The sequence below is a fragment of the Argiope bruennichi genome, chromosome X2 (genome assembly GCF_947563725.1).
Source record: "Argiope bruennichi chromosome X2, qqArgBrue1.1, whole genome shotgun sequence".
NCBI lineage: Eukaryota > Metazoa > Arthropoda > Arachnida > Araneae > Araneidae > Argiope > Argiope bruennichi.
Genome location: NC_079163.1, coordinates 68705800 through 68731774, shown reverse-complemented (window position 1 = coordinate 68731774; position 25975 = coordinate 68705800). Strand labels below are relative to the sequence as shown.

The 25975-nt window shown below is 30.3% G+C and overlaps 1 protein-coding gene across 2 annotated transcripts in view; it reads right to left on the bottom strand.

Annotated features, from left to right (window-relative positions):
- Positions 1-25975, bottom strand: part of LOC129960330 (transcription factor CP2-like) — a 110504-nt gene that overhangs the window by 8991 nt on the left and 75538 nt on the right. For both annotated transcript variants that reach the window (XM_056073700.1, XM_056073701.1), the window contains 5 exons: positions 11451-11518; positions 5263-5368; positions 2559-2665; positions 2307-2450; positions 2102-2212 (listed from right to left, as the gene is read on the bottom strand). In XM_056073700.1, coding sequence (XP_055929675.1) covers positions 2102-2212; positions 2307-2450; positions 2559-2665; positions 5263-5368; positions 11451-11518 — 536 coding nt within the window. The remainder of the gene's footprint in view (positions 1-2101; positions 2213-2306; positions 2451-2558; positions 2666-5262; positions 5369-11450; positions 11519-25975) is intronic.

Below are 25975 nucleotides of genomic sequence, written 5' to 3'. Positions count from 1 at the left end.
AAGCACTTGAATAATAAAGTAAAAAAAGAAAAAAAAATGAATAAATATTATTTATACTTCTTCTTTATATATTATTAAATTTCAACGAAAGTATTCATTGTCGACAAGAAAATAAATATCACTAGGGGGCCCCGCCCCCTGCTCGCCAACCCTCAGGAACTGCTAAAGCATTTCCTCTCTGATCGCTTCGCTCGTCCGCTAAGCCACTTTAGTCTAGCAATAGATATATTCAGATTCAATTTATTCAAAAACATGATAAAACAATGAAAGAAATAAAAAAATGCAAAGCAAAAAGTACACTCACAAAAATCACCTGCATCAAAGTTCTTTGTAAACACAAATAACCTTTCATTTAAATAACTATATACATCCACCAAAGAAACAAATTAAAAAAAAATTGTGCCTTTCTCACAATTTTTCAAATTTGGAAGCTACACTACAGAAACAAAACAAAAATTTAATTGCTCTCTACATAGAATCCAATCTTTCCATGAAAGAGAGCAAATAACCTTCATGTCTGGTATCAAATATATAACTGACCATAACCTGGTTTGTTATGACCACTGTATAAAGGAGAAACCATGTGGTATATCTGACCATGACTCCTATAGCAATATGGCCCTGTTCCAGGAAGAGGTTTAATTTGAGCTCCCATAAAAGCAAAAGCAAAAGCAAAAACAGAATTATATTCTCTTATATGCTTCTGATAGTTTCTTCCTTCGATGGAATTACTGATCAGCAAGTCTTTCAATATTTCTAGTAGATTCAACAGATGTTCCAAAACAATTTTTTTTTTTTATTATCACAACATTTCGTGTATTTGCCACTTGAACATATTTAAAAATACACTTTCACTATGTATGTATTTGAATACATTTTCAAATACACTTTCATGTATTTGCCACTTAACGTGTCTGGCAAAAAGAACATAGTCCTGACATAGTCTCACAACTATGCTCCTGTAGTTCGGAAACTTCGCTCTGTGTACATAAACGCTTCACCCTATATACTTCATTACGAATGGATCTTTTTATGAACGATTCTTGAGCATTTTCATTCGACCCGTCTTCTCTTTTTCGACGATTTCGTTTTAAAATCGATACGGAACTATTTAAACTATTATTTATCCATTTTTTGACCGTTAATTTTTTGTTCGAAAAATGTTCAAACCGATGTTTCAAACCAATAGCGTTCGTTTGAAATCTTATCAAACCGAGTGTTGATGTTCCCAGGCGAGGTCGAAGTTTTGCCAAAATGGCGATTAACAAATTCGACCTGATTTTGCGTCCACGTAAGCGTTTTTTGTATATAGATTCTTTCTATCTTATATTATTATTAAATAATACAAGTAATGATAGTTTGAATTTGATAGTTTTATTTACAAGTAATTTAGACATATAATTAGTATGAATTTTGTTTGTAGACCGGAAAACAAAAAGGTAAAGCTTGATGAAAATTCTTGTAGCTTTGTACAAATATATTAGATTTATATCAGAAATAGTTATATTTTACCTAATTCATATTACAAAAAGCATTTTAAATTACAAAATTGGTGTCAGAAATCCAAAACATGCTACCAATGATAAAAGTGACGTTTATTTGAACTTATATTGTTTCTAAACTACATTGAGTAATTAAGGTAGTCAAAAGAAAGGTGCTCATTCGAGGCAGCATTTCATGGAATTTATGTATTATAAATATTTTCTGAGAAATGTGCCGTTTGCGAGATATCAGCAAAAGAAAAAAAAAAAAAAAAAGAAAGAAAGAAAAGAAAAATGTTTGAAGATTTCAAGGATCTCAAATTCCCCAATCCCCATCTCAAACATAAGCAGAAGATGGGGACAAAATTAAAATAATTATTTTCGCATGAAAATAAAAAGATTAAAATAGTTTCCATCTTTCCAAGAATTAATAAGAGGTAAAATTCTTTTTCTTTTCGGTTTATAAGGGGTTTGGTATAATAATATTCATATTATAATAATTTTACGAACGCATTTTAATTGTTTTATCAAATAATTTTTGAAATTTCTAGTATAACAGAGCATATAATATTACATATTATATACATATCCAAATTTTACAGGAATAAATAATAACTTACGTCTCTGAAGATAGTATAGTCGTACTGAGGATGATATTTTTCTTTATCATGCTGTAAACGTCTAGACATTTTTTCTCGATCAGTCTTATGCTTTCGATCAGCTCCTTTGGGCTACAAATACATGGAAAAAACGTTATGCTGTAACGTGATATTTTAATTCATCTAATGATAACAACAACAAAACCCCAAGAAAATGAAAACATACCTTAAAAACTTTAACTTGGCATGATGCAGAATGAAGTTTTTCAGATGGGTTATTGACAAAATACGTATCTATTACGATACGAAATGGCACACCTTTCTCGCCACCGTGTTTTTTTGCAGTAAACTCGGTGCTTATACAATTCACCTTTGATCAAGAATCAGTTAAAAGTTAGAATGATTATGCTTGCATGTACATGTATGTGGATAGTATAAAACTTTTTCCATACAAATTACATTAATTTATTACATTTACCTTCACAAATACTCCAATATCGTGAGTAGGATCCCAAACAAATTCACATTCATTGATGTTTGTGGAGTTATTTACTGCTTCTAGCAAACCATAAGAAAGTGGTACATCTGAAAGTTAAAACAATTTTTTGTGCTTCTTATTTTTTATACTATATCAATCATTACACCATATTTCAATACAGATATAATGCAAGTTTGGAACAAAAAAGCTGAAGTTTATAGATAATGAATTCTACCAAATATCAAGAATTAAATAAACATAAATAATTAAATAAAATAATTAAATTTATAATGAAGTAAAATGTAACAAGATGATGATTAAAAGTAAAGTCAGACAGTTATATATAAACTCACTAAAATAAAACTCATAAAAGGAAAAAACTTTAGTGAAATAAAGAAAATAAATGGACAAGTTCTAATAGTAGTAGTAATTTCGACATATACTGGATTAATAATATCGATGCAAGGTAGGATTTACTCATTTCGCCACTCTAGGTCAAAGCACAGAATCCTGCTGCCCCTCTACAAAATGTCGATTTATAATTTGCAATAGCTTATTTTTGAGGCAGATAATATAATTGTTAAAACCTTTAAAATCTGGTCTCATTCGCAATACAATATAAGTTATAGCTTATATTGTAAGATCTGAATGAGAACTTTCACTATTTGAGTTATGGAACATCATTATTAACATTCGGTCACTATTGAGTACACTTGACATCTGTGACACTTACTAGCTTGGGCAATTTCATGGGACCCCCAAGAAAGTGGGGACCTATGCAGCAACTGGGGAAGATTACACTGAAATCTGGCACTCATTAAACAAAGTGATCGTGAAATTTTTGATAAAGTTTTGAAAGTCGGTAGGGAAAAACGAAATAAGTAGTTTTTTTTTTTTTTTTGTCATAGAATTTGTGCCTGGAAATGACACATTTAAGCACTTGAGATGGCATAGGTTAACAGCATTTACGAGAAAATGACTGTTTAACAGTCCAAACATTTGAGGTCATGGCAACGGGTAACGAAATGGAAGGTTTTCCATCAAAAACTAGTCTGGTATAGCTTCAATGAAGATGACTTATTCAGTTAATTTTTCTCCGAAGACACAGAGATTACTGTACAGTTTCAGTCACTGGTGAGCATTATGAAGCATTGCTACATTACAGAATTGCAAATACGAACGGCAATAAATACAGTTAACTTTATGCAAGAATGAGACTACTGGCTATTGCTGCGTTCGTGAAATGACTGCAATGCCTAACATTGGGGAGAATCACGTTTTCAATTCATCCTTCCCACAAGTAAGACCCTCTGGCTCTCCCGATTTGACACCATATGACTTATAACTGAAGAGAATTTTGAAATAAAGTATGCCACAACCAGCCAGCATCATGATGTCATCTGACTATCAAAGACGCCATTCAGAAACGTGTCATCTATCCTGCATTAAATGCTGCTAAATGCATTGTGACTGAAATGATGGACAACATATTGGGAGTTCGCAAATTTATAGTTAATAACACACGTTAATCGACATTGCACATCGCTAAAAAACAGGAGCTCCCTTTTGTAAAAATATAACTTCTACTGCAATAAAATGTGATTACATGCAGAAAACAACTGGCATTTCAGTTAGCACACACAGGCAATTTTTCTGAGTTCAGTATAAACACCTTTTTACCTTTATTCGTTATCGGATTATTGATTATTTTCTCTGATCTTTGATCCATAATTTTCACAGCACATTAAGCATTACATATTTATATATTACAACTTCTTATACCACATTAATACACTAAATGAAATTAATTAAAAATACTAACTACACCACCTAATTTTAATAGCTGCAATAAACTTTATAAATATTTAACAGTGATAACACATTTAATTTACTGAATTTAACTGACAGAAAATTATAATTGTCCTAGTATACATTATATTGCTATTAAATAACAAAGTAAGCTACTTTTTTTTTTTTTTTTTGTAGCAAGAAGAATCTCATGAAATGAAATCATTTCATTTGCCTGCCTATTATTTTATATTGTGGAAACAGCAGACATTAATAAATAGAATGAATATTATAAAATAAAATACATAAATGAGTAAGTTTATTTTAAAATTCAGACATATTTCTCAGAATTTCTATATTATTATGTGTACTGACAACGCTTATATTTTTTATTTGAGCATTGTCCATATAAAATTTCTGATTAGGAAATTACTGGATACTAAACAAACAATAATCTGGGGAATCTTTTAACAAGTCTATGATTAAAACCGATATAAAATCCGCACAGATTTCCGCATCATGAAAATTTTTACACTAAGACCTATTTCTACAAACAGTTGAAAATTCATCATTTTATAATAAAACTAACCAACAAATCGCTATTTTGTAAACAACAACAACAAAAAAAAAAGAAGAAACCCCTTAAATTTTGTACAACGTAGCAATTTGCAATAAGTTCCTGCTCATTTAAAGTTATGTTTATTTGTGTATAGTTAAACATGCTATTGTATAATGTGATCTTGTTTATATCTGGCTACATAAGGTAAAATTCTATATTAATAAATAATTTTCAAATTTTTTTTCGAATTCATAAAAATCATTTTAGTGACCATCTACTTACGTTAAGTTAAACTGCAAGTAAAATTGTTATCTGAAAGTTTTCAAAAGCAGGAATACCCAGCATTAGAAAACATACCGATTTCAAGAATTCGTTCACCAAACCTTTGAGCCTGCCACTCCTTAATTTGCTCTCTTTCCATATATTGTAATCGTCTTTCTTGAAAGCCAATATGAATAACACTCTAAAAGAAATGAAAAAAATTAAATATGGCAAGGAAAAAAAAACAACACTAGGATTCAGCAACATAAAATCACATGATTAACACAATAATAATAAAGAAATTCTCCAGCTATCATATTAAGATAAAGGGAATGTTATATATAATTAAAATAAAACAATGAAAAACTATTACAATTGAAATTATAAAAATAGGACTAGATTAATAACTAATTAAAAAAATTCAAACAACTAGCAGAGAAAGAAATTGTTCAGAAACATCTGGTATATATGGTCAACCCAGTTTATATACTAATTTATTAATTGCCTTTTCCCTCTTTTCATAAAATAAAACAAACCCAAAGCAACAGAAAACAAAATTGGGACATTGATCTATTGGTGCATTTCTTCCAAATCCCTATCAAAGTCTTTTTTAGTTAATACAAATAAACAGTATGAAAATCTTAAATTCATATTTAATAAAGTTTCTCATGAAAATACAAACAGATAGTTTGTGGTGATTATTTTGTTCTAAAGAAGTTGCACGGAATTCTCGTTTTTTCTTTGCGGGAAGCCAAGATAAAGAACATTTCATGGTGAAAGAATATCCAAAATGAAAGATGTTGGAGACAAAAACGTTAAAAATAAATCATCTGATTAATCCAAAGAATATATCATTTCCACCATTTTATATTATATCTGGTTTTATGAAATAATTTATTAATGTTTACCAAAGGAAAAAAATGATTCAAATGCCTTTATGAACAATTCCAAGATTTATCAGAAACTAAGTGGATAGACGGGATATTTGAATGACCTGACATGAGAAACTGATAAGGAATGAAAATTTTTTATCTCAGAATGGAAATTAAAAGAGCGTAAAACTAATAACTTTCAAACAAGCTTTGCTCGTCACAACGATTTTACGACTCAGCAGACCAATTAATTTCTTTTTACTGGAAATTGAATTTTTTTAAAGATTCGGATACTGAAAATCTAGAATAAATTTGTCAAAATCTTAGAAAGTATCCTAATTATTCCATAATTATTTTGATGGCTCCATTTATATTTCCATTCCATTTATAGCTCTATTTTGTCTAATTCTATTCAATGTACAGAGGAAAAAAAGTTTTTAAGGGAGTATCATTACGCATTATGTATCCACAAAGAACGAAAATTTTTATAACTTTCTCTACTACAACAGTACAACTAAAAATTTAAGGCAAGGGGAAAAAAAAAAAAAATGAGATTTTGAAATACGATAGGAATTGGAATTCAAATTATTTAATTTTTATTCTCGTTGATCATTTATATAACTTCCTGCTATTTTTCGAATCAGTTTAGGTATTATTTTTTTTTCTTGTAATCATTCAAGATTTAATCAGGGTGGCTATCATTTCTGCTATTTGAATTTCTCTGATTTTAACAGTTTTTAAAGAAATTTCCCTGACTTTTTTCAGATATATCCTCAGAACAATGTCGCTTTATTTTATTTTCTTTAATTATTGCACAATATTTTCTTAACTGTATTTGAAAAAGTTGTTCAACTTTTTTTTAAAACTAAAATCAATGTAAAATAAAATTTTAGTATTCAGGGAACTACCTTCCCCAATCATTTTCACTTACTGAATTTCAGATAAGTTGTAGTTATGTAAAACCTTTTCCCTTTTTATGCAAATATATTAACTAATACTATTACATACATGTCCATCTAGACATTTTGACCAACCAGTCATATCTCAGAAGTGTTTGTCAAATTTACTCACGAAAAATGCAGTACAAAAACATATGCAAATTGGAAGAGTGCTTAGGAATGAAATTATGTTTCCTTCCAGTGGGTTTCCCCCTTATCCATACTGTTTACTAATAAACAAATCAGAGCTGAACAATAATTTTATTAACAGAAGAAAATTAATTTATAAATACCGAATAAGATATCTGCATTGAATTACGATAAATTCTTCACTAATACTTTTAGGCCACCAACTGTAATAAAAAAATTGCCTGAATGCTTAATCCGCAGAGAAAACTTTGGAAAATTGGTCCTTATCATTTCAATTAAAATAAATTATTTCGAAATTATAATAATGGGTCAATATTTTACATCCAGTTTAAATAGTTTTGAAAATTAGTACTCAAAATTCAGACTTTCGCTTTCGTAACGCGACTTATGATCGATTTGATGTGAGAAGGAAGGAAAATAAGGAAAATTGCTTTTTATTATAAACATATTATATATATCTATGCTTATAAGTAAACGAGACCCATTAAAGCTTAAAATCATAACAGTAGCAGGAGTTGGAATTTAGTTAGATTGCCTCTTTCTATAGTACACAAAATTATTTTCGCTAATTACGTTGGTAACGTGAGGCTTTAAAAAAAGCAAACAAAAACTTTCGGGATATATATATATATATATATATATATATATATATATATATATATATATATATATATATTCAAATGTTAATTTAACCAATTTTCTGTACCTAATCTGTGCTGGCTAACGCTAAACCTAGCCTCAATTGCGATTCAATCTAAAAACGATGAATTAACGAATTATAATACCATCAAATTATCATTGCAATACTATAAATAAAGGCAAATAATGGGGTAAAGAAATACATTTTTAGATAAGTATGTAGAATATAAAAGTAAGATAAATAATAAACTTGTTAACAAATACAAAACAGCCAACACAATTTGAATCAGAATACATTATAACCTCGTCGCACAAGAGTTGTTCTTCAGAATTGAAGGAACTTCTCAAATATAGCATTGACGATAATTCATACTTTAAATTTCGACCCATCAGAAATGTAAATATAAATATAAATTTTCCACAGCCTGATGCATGGGCAGAAACACGAATGGCCTCTGTTTAAGACTATCAAGAAATATTTGATTTTCATTAGTTAGCAACGATGCCTTATTCTGCTTATGAAAAATATGCGAGCGAAATATCTAGTTCGATAAGAATTACCGATTTAATAAATTTTTTTCCCAATTTTATAATAAATTTCTCTGTTTTTTCCCGATCAGCTGGTCACCCTGTCAATATACGCACTTATGTTTTAAAAAAGAACAATTCAGAAATGAATAAAGTTTATGAATTTTAGAAACAAAATATATTCGAATTAACAATAATATTAACATAATATATTCAAAATATACAAATAACAACAAATTAAACAAAATATATTCGAATTAACAATAATATTTTGACATTATTTTAATAGGAAATTTAAGGGACCAGAGAAAAATATCAAATTACTGACGAATTTGACTTAAAAATTTTTCAATTAGTTAAATGTCACTGTAAGTAGAATACTTTAAATAGCTTATTGATAAATACCGGCAAAATTTTAAGGTTATGAGAAAGATAACATTAATGACATCCGTTTTTTGACATTAGAAGAATTAGATATATATTTCCCACTAAGCCTTCTTCGAAGATTGTTCTTTAGACCATCAGTAATCCCTGTAACGTAATCTGCAATCTTCTGCCAGTTCCATAATCAATATTTTCATAGTATACCAAACTTGCATTGATCGAATCTATATAACCTGGTTATTTCTGCCTTTTTCAAACTAAAATTTAATATTCGAAAATTCGCCCGGCCTTTCTTAAATTTGAAACGTTAATCGATGGATATGTAACATAAAAAAACTATCTTTAAGACAGAAAATGACAATAAAAAAACTATATTTGCTTCCTAAAAATTATATATGATACATCTAAGGTTGGTTAAACAGTCAGCGGACTTTTCCGACGCGATTAATTCACCGTCGTCACCATAACAAAATAGTGTATTGAATTATATCTGAGCTTACACATATGGCGGAAAAATAAAGGCGTGGTCAATTTTTCGCTGGCGGATGCTGTGCAGAAGTCGGCTGCCACTGGCGCCAACGGTACTTTGATCGTCGCAGTCAAAGTACTGGTGCGCATAATCAAATGCAAGTTTACACACACGGCGTTTTTTTAACGTCTAGTGTAGCTTTTTCACAGTGAGTTTTGCCTTCCTGCTTGAAATACAATTTTTCTTTTAGCATCAATAGGTTTTCATATATTATGAACATGAGTGAGTTAAAATGGATAATGAAATTTTAATTGCTTGAATCCAAGAAAATCCTGTTTTTTGGGTTTTTAAAGACAGAAACGCAGCGCTTGGCATGAAATTTATATAAAAATTTATAACAACTTTAATTTATTGGAAGAAAAAGAGAGAAACGATTTATAGGAAATCCATACTTTCTCATATGTACCTGCTAGATAATAGACGGAGTCCCAAAAAAATCTAATTTTGAAAGTCTAGAAATAACAGTGGTAACAATCTCTAGTTCCAAATAATTTTATTTACATTGTACTATTGTTTCTGGATTTAACTATCAATTCTTTTTTTATTTCTGATCTGGCTATTATCAAAAATGTTTTATTATGCTTTCAGCTTATTTCTAATAAATCAGAAATATTTTAAAAGTAAATAAAAATAATGCGAAGAAAAATGTTTTTCCTTGCAATACTTATTTCAAATAAGAATGCGGCATATTTTATAGTTATATGTCGCTAATATCATGGCAATCAGAATATTTTTATATTGTAGATGTATGCCAGGAAAGCATGCCTGCATTTGAAACAAAATATCTACATAAAATGTTTCTCATATTGTTTGAGCCTTATCTTGTAATATTCTCTCCGTGAATATCTTCCAATCCTTTATTTGACATTGTATCCTCATTCATATATCTATCTCTATACCAAATGTAATTATGAAGAATAATACAGGCTTTAATAATATCATGCGCAAATTGTGGTAGAACATTAAAAGAATGATGGAATATTCTCCATTTACTGCTGTGAATATTAAAACAGCATTCTATGTATCTTCTTACTAGACAAATCGATAGTTGAATATTTTCTTTTCGACTGTCAAATGTGTTTCTGCATATGGCCTTAGAAAATTTTTATGCAGCCCAAATGCTGCGTCACCAACAAAAAAGTATGAAACTTCTGGACCTTCTATGCCTGGCAAGAACAAAATAAAACCGTATTTATTGACGGCAATGCGCATCAGCACAAATGACTGGTAATATTAATTATATAATTAATATATATTAATTGTATATTAATTTCTAACTATATATTTACATGTATAAAACGTATCTAAGGTTCTATTCATATTTGTATGTCTTCATGGAATTGCGTCAATAAACAAAGTGACCTTCAAAACTTTATAACAACAATGTACGAAAATAAATGTTTTAGTTTAGTTTAGTAGTTATATTAACGTCCCGTTGTAAAGCAACACTAGGGCTATTTTGGGACGGACCTCGTAATTTTGAACCGCGGTCAGATGACGAGGACGACACCTGAGCTGGCACCCCCCTCTCCTCTCCACACCACACCAGCGGGAGGACGTTTGGCATAACGGATTTAACGTGCAACAGACCCGTTTACACGACGGTTCTTCGGTGGAATCGGGTCTCGAACCTGAAACCCTACGGCTCACAAGCCGAGACCTTATCACCAGGCCACCGCGGCCTGAAAATAAATGTAAGTAAAACATTTATTTCACTCATTGCAATTTTATACTCCAACTTATAGATTTCAAAAGTTCCTCACTTTGGTATTTTTGTGCTGATGTCTTTTAGCCGCCCATGCCAATTTCTTTTGGCCTTAAATCTTCAAATAACGTGTAAAAAGCTCCTAAAAAAACTCTTTTTTCATTAATTCAATTAATACAAATAAGTCGTTTTTTTCCTTGTTCTCTTCATCAGACGGCAAAAAAACAATAAAGATAAAATCTGCACTCTATTAATTTCAAATTCCACTTAAATAGTTTATAGTATATAGTAAATAGTTTAGATAATACGGTTAAAGTAAATTTGTTTGCTAATGAAATTACGCCGACTCTTTAAGACGGCGACGGAAATTTTACCAGCGCCGAAAAAGGAATTTTATCACCGCCAAAGAATTGTTTTTTCAGTTATTATTTAAGAAAAGCGTATTACTTTCACTAAAAATAAATCTATGTGTACGGCTAAATATTCAACAAAAAGAAATATGAAAGGCAGGCTTAAAAATATAATAGAACACAAATTACTTTAAAAAGGGCATTTTTTTCGCATGGGAACATTGAATTCTTTCTTATTTTCACTTCATATGGCTGCCCTATAAGAAAAATGACATAAGTTAGAATGTAGCAGGCAGGTCTATAAAAACAGCAGATAAGTTTCTTGCAAAAATTTAAAACTATGTCATCACATAAATATTCACTGATAAAGAGCTTTAATCTAATGTCTGCAAAAATGACAGAAATTTAATCTCATTACCATTATACTCAAAAATACATCAACACAACTACAGTGACACAATTACTTTATTCTGTTTACACAACAGTGCAGCTTTAATCCTGAAAAGTATTTTTAACACATATTCTGGAAGAAAAAAAAAAAAAGAAAAGAAAAAACTCCTCATAAAATTAATTAGACCAATAGAAGAAATTTCCCAAGGCCATTTACTACAGGCTACATTAGTCACCATTACCAGTGAGGTCATTAATTTTGAGGAGAAAAATACCATCAATAAATCTTATAATTAGACAATAGCATCACTCATGGACATTTAAGCTCCAATTTTACATTCTAATACAAAATAAAATGAAAATAGATATAAGCTAAGAAAGTACTTCCAGGTAGAATCCAGACCTGGCAGTCAATACTGATAAATTCCTTTAAAAAGTAGAGAAATTACATAAATATATAATTATTAAGTATACAAACTTATTTTCATAGGCAAAAAATGTGATTAAAGAAATAAATAAATGACATATATGTTTATACAAAATTATGATCTATTATTATTATTTTACTATAATTATCCGAGTTATAAAAGATTTAAAAAAATCAAAGATAAAATCTACATTTCGTGTGCATTAGACTTCCATGCTAAAAATTAAACACAATTTTTAAAAGAAGAAAAATAATATTGCATACCACTTCAAAGTACTCAATTCTTGCCTATCTCAGAGGTCTACACTCCATATGTTTGGCCTCGTAAGTTTTCAAGTTTGTAAAACAGAGGAAGAAGAAAGTCTGGGATGCCCTTTACAAATTCATGTGATAGTTTATTACAAACGTTACAACGAGTCATAATTTTATTAAAAGAACACGTTGATATGAAATACTTGAAAAATTTATTAACGGTCGAACTTTACTAAAAAACTTTGTCAAATGTTAGATATACTTTCAAATTTATGCAACTGAATTAAAAATATTAATTATAAGGATAGGAAAAAAAAGTAATTTAACTTCCCTTCGTCATGTGGTGTAATCTGAATAATAATGCTTAATAAAAATATCATTCACATAAAAAAAAAACCAATAATTTATAATCCCACAGTAAAAATTTCAAATATTTATGACATAAATGTTTTTTTTTAATTATTTAAAAACTTTTCTTCTGAAAAACGTAAAATTTTTTTATTTACATTTCTTTGACTGGACTACACCTTAAAAAAAAATCTGATAATTATGAAAGTGCATTCTGCTTTCATAATAAATCCGCCTTATTAGGAAAGAAGAATAATTTTTTTTAAATTTAAAAATAATTAAATTTTTTACAAAAAGCTTAGTCTTGAAAAGTAAATTTCGCTCAAATAAAAAAAAAATTATTAAAAATAAGGTTTGTTAGAGAATTATTACTTTAATTTAATTGTTAGTAAAAATTGCAATGCAGTAGTCTTAGCATAAAAAATTTATACAGAACGGTCATAAATATGAGCTTTTATGTGAAAAAGATTGTAAAAGCATCGTAAACAATGGAGAATTGAAAGCAATTCCCTAAATAAAAAATTAATTATAAAAGTAATTAACTTCATATCATAATATTAACTTCTTGCTCATATTTTAAAATAAATGTTACTTGTGAAATATGTCGGATTATACATAAAATTTTAAGATTCTTTGGAGCTAAAAATTGGATTTAAGGTTCATCCATTCTATTACAACAAACTTAAGTATTATAATGCCTACATAAATCATCTATATTTGAGGAAAGTAGTTTACAACTGAAAGCATTTATTAAAATAAATACTCTAAAAGGGGCTTGTAACTTAAGTCACGGATTTTAGCAAGAATTATTTAAGTCTAAGTTGAAAGCTTAAATGAAATATTTGTACATATTTAATATGGAATTAAATATGTACAAATATAAAATAAAAGCTGCACATCGCATATTTTATCATGACAGAAGATGATGGCATACTTTTATTCTTTTAATACAATTTCAGTGTATACCAATTAATGTATCATTATGTAGATACTCCAGGAAAGAGTTTATTTCATAATATTTAGATAAGCATTATATACGCAGGTTAAAATAATAATCATTCTTTCATGCCAAGTTGTTATTAAAAGTAAAAAATAATTATGGATATAGAGGAAAGTCTAATTGAAAAACTTCTCGGATAAGACAAATTTGTAACAATGCAGTAAATGACAGTTTATTAAATACGAATCGGCAAAATACTATATATATAAAGAGAGAGAATGTATGCCCCCCCAAAAAGTGAAACAAGCTTTTATTTTTCTAAATATTGCACCTAGGATACACTTCCAATTACGGAGTTTCATTAAGGCAATTAAATAAGAATTTATTTTTAAGGTAGGTAATTGCATAAAATCACTTTAGTTCCTGTGCGGGATAACAGTAAAAAATTTCAATTTTTTTAAATATCTAAAATTGTTAATTAGACAATTTCTCTCACATTCATCGATGTACACACAAAGCTTCACGTTTGTAGAGAAAAGCTTATTTTTTAATATAGAGGAACTTACCACAAATTTAGATGAAAACAAAATGCAAATTTATTCAATACAGAAAAACAATCATATGTACACGTTTTTCTAGTCGATAACTACAATTTCGGCTTCATAAAAAAGGATGAGAAACTGAAAATGTAAGATATCTTTAAAAAGTATAGGAATGAAGAAAAGGAAATAAAATTCTTTGCTAACAATTTGTGTTTTCTAAAAAGAATGACATATTTCAGTAATAAGGAACAATCGGAAATGCTGACGATTCATGCAGTTAGTAACTGTAATGCTAGCCTTGTTGTATAAGAATACAAATGTCGTTTTCAGACTTCCCCAGTATCCTTCTAGGAAATGTGTTTACAGAAAGATTTAGTGATTACAAACAACAGGATTCTTACTTTCAAGGAGAGAAGTGGGGGTGGGGTGGACGAGGCATTATATCTGCAATACAGGTATTAATATTTTGTCCTATTTTTCTAAGTTTCATCATACTAGTGTACAGACAATCCATTCAGAATTCAATATTTCAAAGCCGACAATGTAGAGAACGTATTTCAACGTATTAACTATCTTTCATACAGAATTCGTGAAATCCATGAAATGTTGCAATAATTACATGGTCAACTAAATGATCGACGATGTAGAATTTTACATGTGACCCTATTTTAGACAAAATCAAATCCGTATTTTTTGATAAATATAATTTGAAAAGACAAAGGTTGCTTTAATAGAGAAAGAAACAATCTTCAAAACGATGACTTTTGTCAGGGTTCATTATTAGTGTCAAATTTCTAAAAATATATAATGCGAATGATTAGAAACTTTTTTTTAACTTTAGAAAATAAACGGTGACCGAAATATTCAGTTAGTATTGAGTAGCATTATGTCTGAACCAAAGGATGAATTTCCTTAAGCAGTACAAGGTCTATACAGTGGTGGCCAAAAGTGTGGACATTTTTTGAAAGTTTCATGTTTTTCAACTTTGCATGCTTGTACGATATATTAATTTTTACTTAAATACAAATGTTTATATATCAAATTGAAGGTAATTTAATGTAGAATTTAATAACAAACACAGTATTACAATATCTGTATTACAAAAAAAGTTACGCTCATTTTAGTAGAACAAACAAACACAAATCGTTTTGAATAATGATGTATTTTGTAATAAAAGCGTACTAGCCAATCACAAACACTGTTCTGAGGACCCATCAAATATCTGTAACTATAGTTTAGGTTATTTGGATGGTAAAAGAGTTATTGTGGAAATATTTTGCGGAATGATGCATACTAGTACATTTAAACAGAGTATTGCTGTTTTTGAATATTTTAAGTCCTTTATTTTAATTAAACTAATTTTAAACAATGTCACCAACAAGAAGAACTGATTGGACATCTACAAAAAGAAGCCGAATTGTCATATTGAGAGAAAATGGCCTCTCTTATGCTGAAATTGCAAGACAAGTTGGTGGTTCAGTGACTTGTTCTGGTGTACGCAAGTTCTGTTTACGCTATGAAAAAACGAAATCAGTGGAAAATAAGGCCAAATCAGGCCGAAAAAAATGCACAAGTGCTACTGCCGATAGAAAAATTAAACGGCTATGCCTTCAAGACAGAAAAAAATTCATCAGATGCCATTAGATGTGAAATGAATGCAGCTGGTATTGTAGTAAGTTCAAGAACAATAAGAAGAAGGTTATCAGGATTTGGACAACAGGCTAGAATTCCAAGGAAAAACCATATTTAAATCAAAAGCAACGCGAAAAACGAGTTAAGTGGGCAAAAGAAGACATTAAATGGTCAGAAAATGAATGGAAGCAAGTAATCTGGAGCGATGAGACTAAAATATTGCTCTTTGGTAGTGATGGAAGAAAATAGGCAGATGGTAGAGTAGGCGAAGCGCTTCATTATTAGTATATAAGCTATAGAAAAAGCTTGAGGGCCATTTTCTCGAAACTGGCTGTTGATTGTGGTTTAATATTTTAATGAATGAGCATCCCAAAGGCATACTACCATTATACTAAATCTCATCTCGAGCTTAAGTTTCCAACCCGTGCTCTCATTCTTGTAAGTAAATAAATTTGCTTTTAATATCTCAGTAAATTTTACAAATAGGAGATGGAGCTTTCTGTCTGTAGATGAGTGTAAGAGAAAGATTTCAACACCCATAATAACATTTTTTCCGCTATGGGGTCCGTGCAAAATGTCATTTTTCGTAATTTTTTATATTCATTCGCTATAATTTAAAATATTTGTGTACCTTATTTGATAAAACTTTGTAATTGGAAATTTATACATAATCGCAACAGTTGGGGAAACAAATGCTTGTTCCACTTTTTGGGACACCTGCATTACATACAAACAAGAAATCAGTTAAAATTATTTAAAAATTTTATACAATGAAAACATTTTAAAAATTTACAACAAAAGCTTTTCAAAAGGAGCAAAATACCTCAGAATATGCAAGAGCTCTCAACGGTCAATTTTTTCATTAATTAGTAATCAAATAAATAGCTTAAAACTCAAGGAAGTTGCATCACAGAATGCGGACGTGGTTTTCGAAATGAAAGAAAACGCTGAAAATCAGAAGGCAGAATTTAAAGATTATTTTATACAGCCCTTTTAGCACGAATCACATAACTGCATTGAAGAAATAGGCTGGATTAAAATACATTTAGATTCCATTTTAAAGTTAGTTACCAGAATTATTAATAGCTCATCAGCAAAACCTCATTAGGTTGCACTAAATAATTACTACAACAAGAATTACAATTTAATTTCTTCAAATATAGCAAAGTTGAAATTCCACAACTAAAGTCGCAAGCAATTTATTTAGAAGAGAAAATAAAAAAGCAGCGACTGTTAAATATAAACAAGTATTAGCTACCGAATTTTCAGATAAATAGTATTTACACAATGAGTAAAATCAGATTCGTTTGATACCAATTAATTCAATTTCTTCCTGAAATTTAAGAAATTATGTAACTCATACTGATGAAGCGATCTTAATTCACATTACTATGAAAATTTTTTATAGGAAGTTCTTGGTTATTAATCTAATTATTGGATGCTATAACTGAAGACATTTTCTTGTTTTCAGATTCAGATGAAATAATACTTCATGCACGATATCAGCATAAGTATTCTTTAATATTAACCCGATGCTTCTCAATAAAATATTTGCTGAAAATTTTCTCTCTGTACAGGAAATTGGTGTAAGTCCAATTTTAGATAAATCAGGAGAGCAGGGGGGGGGGGGGATTTTTCATCATCCTTGACAAGTTCAGCGAATTTAGAATGAGCCTTAAGTGCCTACATAAAGAAGCAATCAGTAGATATATAGAAAATGTAATGGGATGTTTTGCCATTTGAAGAGGTGCGATTTGCGAGGCATTGAAACAAATTTCGTACAATGGAGTAATTATTTATTGCATTTAGTATTTATTATATTGCACAAATTGAAGTAACAAGTAATTAATTACTAGACTAAGGATATTATAATGTATGATTTTTGCTTTATTTTCCTTCATATCAAATTTGGATTAGATCAAAATGTCAAAGGAGATAAATCGCTCTTCACTAATAACTATATCTCAAATAATTATTTTATTACTTTCAATCGCGAGAAAGATTTTTCGGCAGATGTGACCAATGACTGGAAAAACGAATATGAATTTCAAAATAATAACAACATTTTGATTTCATTCAAATAAATTGACTTTAAAAAATAATGTAACACTATAATCTCAGAAAGAAAAATTCGACCATAAACTATGAGTTCGTACATAAATAAATGTAATCAATTTATCTTACAAAGTCGCATTTCAGTTTTTGCAACATTTGAGCAGATGATCTTTGTTTAGTTTGTGAATATTATCCGAATTGCATGAGAAGAAAGAAAAAAAAGCAACTATACGATGTCTCATATTAGCGATAAATTTCAAATCGCTTCTTAAAAGAAATAATGGCACTTTCGATTAAGACTAGAACATCGATTGGTGGATATGAATGGAGAGACTAGAACATGGAAACATCGATTGGTGGATATGAATTACCCACAAAATCGAATTATATTACTCAAATGTATGCATATTCGGACTTTTTTAAAGGCATCTTCCCACAGCAAAATGAGTCAGCCCTGCGGGGCTTAGTATGCTCGCACCGTTCGCAAGTCTCTCGGATAGGCCGTGTACTTGAAAGGTTATTTACATATTTGTACTGAAAATGGATATTCTTTTTAAAAATTTATTACACTTCATAGAGAGAAAAAAAAAACTGAAAGCTTGAATTGCACTAACACTACAAACTAAAATATAAAAACTTAAAATGTAAATTAAAATTCTATGATTGTTAAAACAAACAAGAAATTCATATTTTATGCATTATGTGTTCAATAATATGAAAAAAAAAAGAAAGATAAGAAAGATAGGATATATTTTTCAATATTTCTAAAAATGTAATAAATACTAATATTCCTTAAGGAAAGCAATATACATAGGCTTATAACAGATTTTTTTTTAAAAAAAACCACTAGTTCGTAATAAAAATTTCTATAGCAGTGGTGATTGGATAATACAGCAAACAACTTCAATTTTATAAAAATAAGAAATTCAAGAATTGCCCGAGAAGGTTTCAATCTTCAGTTGAAGAAATAGGACAAGTGTATATTCAGCAAAGCATTTTCTTACTGCATTGGGCATATGATGACATGAATCGCCATCAATATCCAATTAAATGAGGGACCTTTTATCTGCACAAGTTCATCACAATAGTTATAAAATTCTTCCAGAAAATTTTTGTACTTAAAATTTTTTGAGGGAATTTTTTTAAAAATGTTTTCCAAACTAACTGCTACAGTAATTAAAGAAACCATTTGTTCCACTTCAACTCTATTTCTAGAAAGGGGAAAACAGTCTTCCAATACTGAAAACACCCTCATATTATTGCGGCTTGTAGCTTCTTCCAAAATTAATGGCCATTTTAAAGTTAGTAAATTTTTCAAAGTGTCTTCTAAAATTGCTATATTTTATTTTGTAGAATGCACAATTTCTACTTAACGACAACTGACTGAATAATTTTTTTTCTTCATCTTTAGCTAAGGCATTGCTAACATTCACCAGAAAGGGAGCTTTGAAAATGCCAAATTATGCATTGTAATAATACTCATATGCAGAGATTCAGTATTTGAAATCCTATCATGAAGAGGGATATCAACTGGCACAGGAAGATGATTTGCTGTTACTGCCACTGAAGATGACAATCGGCTTGTCATATTCTTTGTGCACATCTCCATGTGCTTCTTTGTTTATATATAATGAGCTATAACACCAAATCTGTTTTACCACAGTAAATAAAAACACTGCAAAGAATATACATTTTTCCAATGATCTTCTTCATTTTTATTCTTTCTGCAATAGATATATTAGTTTCGCTTCCGAGTTTTAAGTCAATTTTTAACCAGTTATAGCGTCCCCCCCCCTTATATTTTTTTTTCATTTTTATCAATGTCCCGCAATTTTAAACTATCGGAAACGATAGTCGCCATCTTGATGTTAAGGAAACAAAAACTAATAGGTAAATAAAACTGTAAGGAAACAAAAATCAATAAAAATGAAATAGCTCATAAAAGAATTCCAAAGAAATCATAAAAAGATCGTGAAAATAAAATGGCTTATTTTCACAGAGAGCTTACACTCTTTTTTTTTCTCTTACGCTCAAAATTATGAGCAGTCGCTTTCCTTCAATCCAGCCATTTCCTCAGCGGATGAAACAAAAGGCAAGAAAGGAAAAACAAATTCCATTCAATACTGCTGAAAGTTGTCTCCCAAACGCGATCAAACCCCCTTACTTTCCCCTGTGGATCATTCGAATTCGGAATGGTTTCACCAGGATTGCGCAATAATCTGTGAATGGGAAATACACACAGTGCGTAGTTGGTGTCTGCTGTTACTCGCGTCTTTCGCGTGCGTATGTATTCCCTTCCACACCAACGGAATCACAAAAATTTCAATGCAGCTTTGCACCTATCCCAAGAATGAGAAAATTCGACCCAGGAAATGCTGAAATTCGCGTTTTAGTGGAAAAGACATGCATGCTATTTTTATAATACAAAGTAAAAATAAATAAATAAATAAAATAAAAAATCGCGGATTAAAAAGCAATGCAAATGGCAATTTGGGAAAAATCTAATGCTGGTAAGTGGTAATACAAAAATTAATTCATTTTTGATTTTTTTTTCCATTAAGGAAAAAATCTATGATATAACCAGGCAATAATTATAAATTATAAGAGGATATCACACAAAACTTAATAGTATATAGCTTTATAGAACCATACACAAAATTATTGCTTTTACAATTTAGTACCGTATATTCTGTTTTAGTGCTAATAAAGTTTCTACGCTACAATCATACCACAGCCAAAATGTAAACTTATAGCAGCCCGTAAAACTAAAGCAGAGGATTCAAATATGACAAATAAAAATTAAAATGGAATTAAGCGACAGTTTCAAATTCAGTTTATGCAATATATAATGTCTTGCACAACACATTGTTAGCGCTCATCGAGGGTACTATCAAAAGTAATAAAAAGAGGAAAATTCACTGTTGTCCATCTTTAACCTATAATTGACTGCACTTTAATTTATTCATTGAAAAATTAAGCTAAGTGCAACTTAAAAGCTAACAAACGGAAATTATGAAAAACTTTTTTCATGAAAATTAAAACGTACATTAAGGTCATTGCTAATTTTTCATCTGCATGTATACAACCAGTATTACTATATATCACTTTTCTTTACTGCATCTTTACATCTCAGATAATAGAGTTTAAAATAAAGATATGAACATTCTATAATACTAAAAACAATATGGCAGAATATCCTTTCACCTTATTGCATAGAAAAGTTAATTTTTCCTTTCCGATGTCACTTAAAAGAGGATGTTCGTCATAACTTCTTTGACATCGTCGTCCAACAATAGTACACTAACAGCATTTTTATTTAGTGAACATGAATTCATATTGCATTCAACAAGAGCAGTAAACAGCTTAGCTCGCAGTAAGAAAAACACGCACGTGTGGCAGGCTGTTGCGTTTGAAGTTGCGTTTGAAATACTCGTATGTCCGTACCCGAGAGGACTTTTATACCATGGTGGATTACATGATCTCAGTCCCACAAAACATCTGTAGGATAAATTGGAGCTAACCACAAAGGCTCGCATCAGTTTCAAAACCTAGCAGCTTTCTTTCACAAGAATGACGTGCAAATCCTCCAGAAATTAGCGAATAGCAACTGTCACTGCAATAAAAGGTGGGCCCTCTTTATATTAGTCAATGTTTAAGCATAATATGTAAACACATAAAAGGTGAAGGGGCATTTTCAAAACTGAAATTATAATTATTAATAATAATTAAACAAATTAAACAGCTATATGGGATAAAGAGACTGCCTATTTCGCCATGCTCTCAATTCAGATTAATGAAGTTCTAAAATTTAATCTTAATAATAGAGATTTTTTAAATCCACGTGTAAAAATAAAGCATACAAAATAAAGCAAACTAAATTGTAAACATTTGAACTTAATACTAGCCAATGTTTCAAATTACGTCAAATAGTTGAGGATATCAAATTCTTTTGACTTCACAGGATTGAATAAAATCAAAAATTACATAATCAAGGAGACATTTATCGAATTCTTTTTCTTTACATTCAAATGCATAAGACTTGTAAATGTTACGAAAATGAAAAACCATAAAAACCGTGGTTAAGATTGAGAGAAACAATAAAGAGGGAGCTCAAATATCATCATGTATTTAAACGTTTCAGACCTCCCAGAGTTTGAGAAACACCTTTTGGTATTATGTATGTACGTGACAAAGATAACTCAAAAACGCCGCTTTGAGTTAGACGGGTGAAAGCTGGTACACGGTCTTTATACCAAAATTGTGGATTCCTATCAAATTTTTAACGAAATCCATTCAAAAAAAGTCTGGCTGTTTGAATACAAGTGAACAACACACAAAGAGCTAGGAAGATAAAATTGAGTACACAAGTTTAGCATCTAAAATATAGATACTTGTCAAATTTTGAACCAAATTCGCATGCAAGTAAATGCAATAACTTATAAACGTAAGGACTTAAATCAATGAAATTCGATAGGTCATCTAACTCCAACTGCAGTTTTGCGTCGAATTTTCGTGTCAATCGGCTGGCAAAAAGGCGTTCAAAAGACAAATTCAATAAAAATGCCAGATTTACACCAAAGATCTATGTTTCGTAACTATCGTTCATCAATGCCATGCAACGAATTCGCCATCTTAGCCAAGGAACAACAGAAGGTTTTAGAAGATTTTCGAGTAGATTCGATATGTTACTCGGCACCTTAAGATTAAATGATCTGGCACGGTTTCTTGTAATTTTACTTATCCGATAAAAAGAAAATTCACATATCAAATAATGTCTCTGTAGTTTCATTAAGAAATTAAATACATTAATTAATGCCCAAAACATCAAAATAAGTTGCACATATAAAGTAGGTGGATCAAGCTGCAAAAATTAGGATTACTAATTTTTTCACTTTCCTTATTGCTTATTTGGAAACTTATATAAGTTTTAGCAGTTGCTGCAGGATTTCAGGCTATTAGCAGACAATCACTACATAAAAGGAATTCTTCGGTGCGCAAATGCATAAGATGATATTTTGCTCCTTGAAGAAACAGAATCACCATTAGGAATGTAACTGATAGAAACGTTTGTTTAGGCAAAGTTAATTTTGCAAAATATGTAAGCATAATTTATAAGTAGGATTTGTAATGAAATAACCTAGGTTAAATAATATTGCATATATTTTTCACTCAAAACATTTTTAGTTAATAATACTCCTAAAACCGGGCAATACATAAATTACACAACACAAAAATTCTCAAATTTGAACTTTTCTAGAAAATAAAGTAAAAGTAATACACAGGGTGATTATAAAAAATTATTCCGATATATGAGCCCCTAACAATCCTACTATTAATAGAAATTGAATAAAATTTTGTTTTAAGGTATTATGAAGTATGCGCTCGAGAATGATACGAAAAAAAAAACAGTTAAACTCTAACAATAACGATTACAGTGACAAAATTTCGGGAACTTCAAATGACAACACTTTTACTGGAATGTGATCTCCAAAATGAAAAACCTTAAATAGCCTTTGAAAGTCACTAGACAAACTATAGAAAAGAGAACATAATTGCTGCGCTCATCAGCGTATGATTTTTCTTCCTAACGATGTCACATTTCACACTGTAACTTCGGCTATTGAATCTCGCTCGAAGAGACTATGTACACAGATTTCCTGTTCGGCATAAGACATCATAATTGACATTGTTGCAGTAGATGAAAGAAAAGGCACTGTGAAATGAGTGCTGCGTATTTTGCTGTCCGGCACTCGTAACAACATATCGCTTACAGGGAAACTCGAAACAAATTATAAAGGTTTATTACTAGAACGGACAAAATGCTGGAGTAGCATATTGTATCTATCGCAGACACCATGGGGTACATAGAGGTCCATGTACTGTAAAAACTGTAAATGAACTGACAGCAAATTTGAAGGAACAAGCTGCACATGCAATCGATTTTGGCCTGGACGTCATTCCGTAACTCTCTCTGCATCTGTCGTTTATGCTCTCTGCTTCTGTTGACTTCTACGACACGTAAGATTCAGAAGTTGCAAGTGGGTGATAACTAACCATGGTCAGATTTTGCTAATGAATACACCATCCGATATGGCAATGCAACTGGATATAACGCATTCTGCGGATGGAAGAGACTTATTTCTCGTAGAGTGGTAACACATTAATTCGAAGAACTGCGTGCACCGGGCAGGCAATAATTTTCATGATGTTGTTAAACGAAGTTCAGTTCCATTACATGAAGAAAGAGTGATTGTGTGAAGCGATATAAGAAACACCTTCATCCTCGGCCTTTACTTTTTTGAAATGGCTACTGATAAAGGTCCGCAAACGTGTACGGAAACGATGGCCGAATTGCACCAAAGAAATGCCCTATCTGACGTCGTTCTTAATACAACAATTTGAGGACAGAGTTATCTCCCGCCATTTCAAATTTTCAAGGCCACTAAAGTAACCCGATTGTATCTAAAGGATCTTCGGCCGTGGGGATAGCTGAACTCCAAAGTGTGTGAATTTAATCCACAAATTGTATAAGATTTCAAAAATGCCATCAGACTTCAGATTCAACAGCCATCGTACGTGTTGCAGTGCTGTCCATTATCTGTCATATGCAAAGTGGCACAGTGTGTGTAGGAGGTAACGTGGAAAATTTATGAAACACAATAAAATATTCTGCTTTCTGATGCTTATTTGTTTTCATTGGTTGTTTTCACTTTTGTTCGTAGTCTGTCTAGAGCTGGTGAATTTCATGTTACTGATACCGTTCTAACGTTTTAATGGTTCTTCACTATGCAGATCATATGCAAAAAAAAAAAAAAAAAAGCTGGGGCTGCCATTTCAAAATTTTATCACTATAACTGTAACTGTTAGAATTTAACTGTTGCTGTTCATATGATTTTTGAGCGCATACCTCAAAATAACTTAACCTGAAAATTTATTCAGTTTCTGCGAACGGGGCATCTCTAGGGGCTCTATAATATCTAGGGGCTAATATATCGCGACTGATTTTTTTAACAATCACCAGTTATCTTTAAATAATTTTTCAATAATATGATTTGCTTATTAACACAATTTTAGAGATAACGGCTAAAATTGAAAAAAAAAAATGTTTGTTTATATATCTTTTTTTAACTTTACAGATGAGTGCGCAGAAGCATACACATCCATCAGTAATTTTGAAGACCAGAGAATTTTAAATCTTGAAGGAATTCAAATAAAACTATACAACTTTATAACTATACAATGACTTTTTACATCTGCCTATTTTAGCAAGTTTCTTGATAACCACCACTCTCCAATCTGTTCTAAGGAAAATGCAAATTCTAAACATAGTATACATTTCATTATAGGCTAATAATCTTGATATAACATGGTATGAAGGTAACTGATCGATTACAAATCTACCACATGTTTCTTCCAATGTAGATTGGAAGTGTTACATAACACATAGTCACAATAATGGCAAAATGTACTAGTTAAAAATTTAAATGATTCTAAAGAAAATTGGATAAAAAAAATTAGTAAATTTGTGATTAATGTATTATAAAATTACACAACATTATCAAAATTTTCCATTAAAGAACTTTTAAAATGCTAATTCATATATATGACTTTAGGCATTATATTTCAAACAGATCAGTGTTATGTTACTTAGCATTTTTATAACATTAAACTATAATTTACAAGATATGGCAAACGAGCGTATGCGGCCAGCAACTTCAAAATACAACAGTACTTTTGAGAGATGAGATTAGTTATACTGTCTATAAAAATTTACTATGACTTTTAACCATACGAGGCGACTCGAAATTCTGCATATATACTCAGAGAAAATAGAGCGCACGAAAACAAGCCAAAATCTCTTCGAATATACATTATTTCAACGTAATAATGTATATTCGAAGATTAAAAAAAATTATTATAATATCAAGCAAATAAAGTGATTTTTTTTTTATTTTGCAGTGCTTTATAAACTAATTAAAGTTCCTATCACTCACAGTTACGCACGCTTTATAGCGACAGCTCACGGACTAGCGAACATTTTCAAAAATAGCTGGCATTTGCAGCGGCTATTGAGATTTGTGAAATAAGCGGCATGTAGCCAACTTAAAATTCGTAAACTTCAACATGC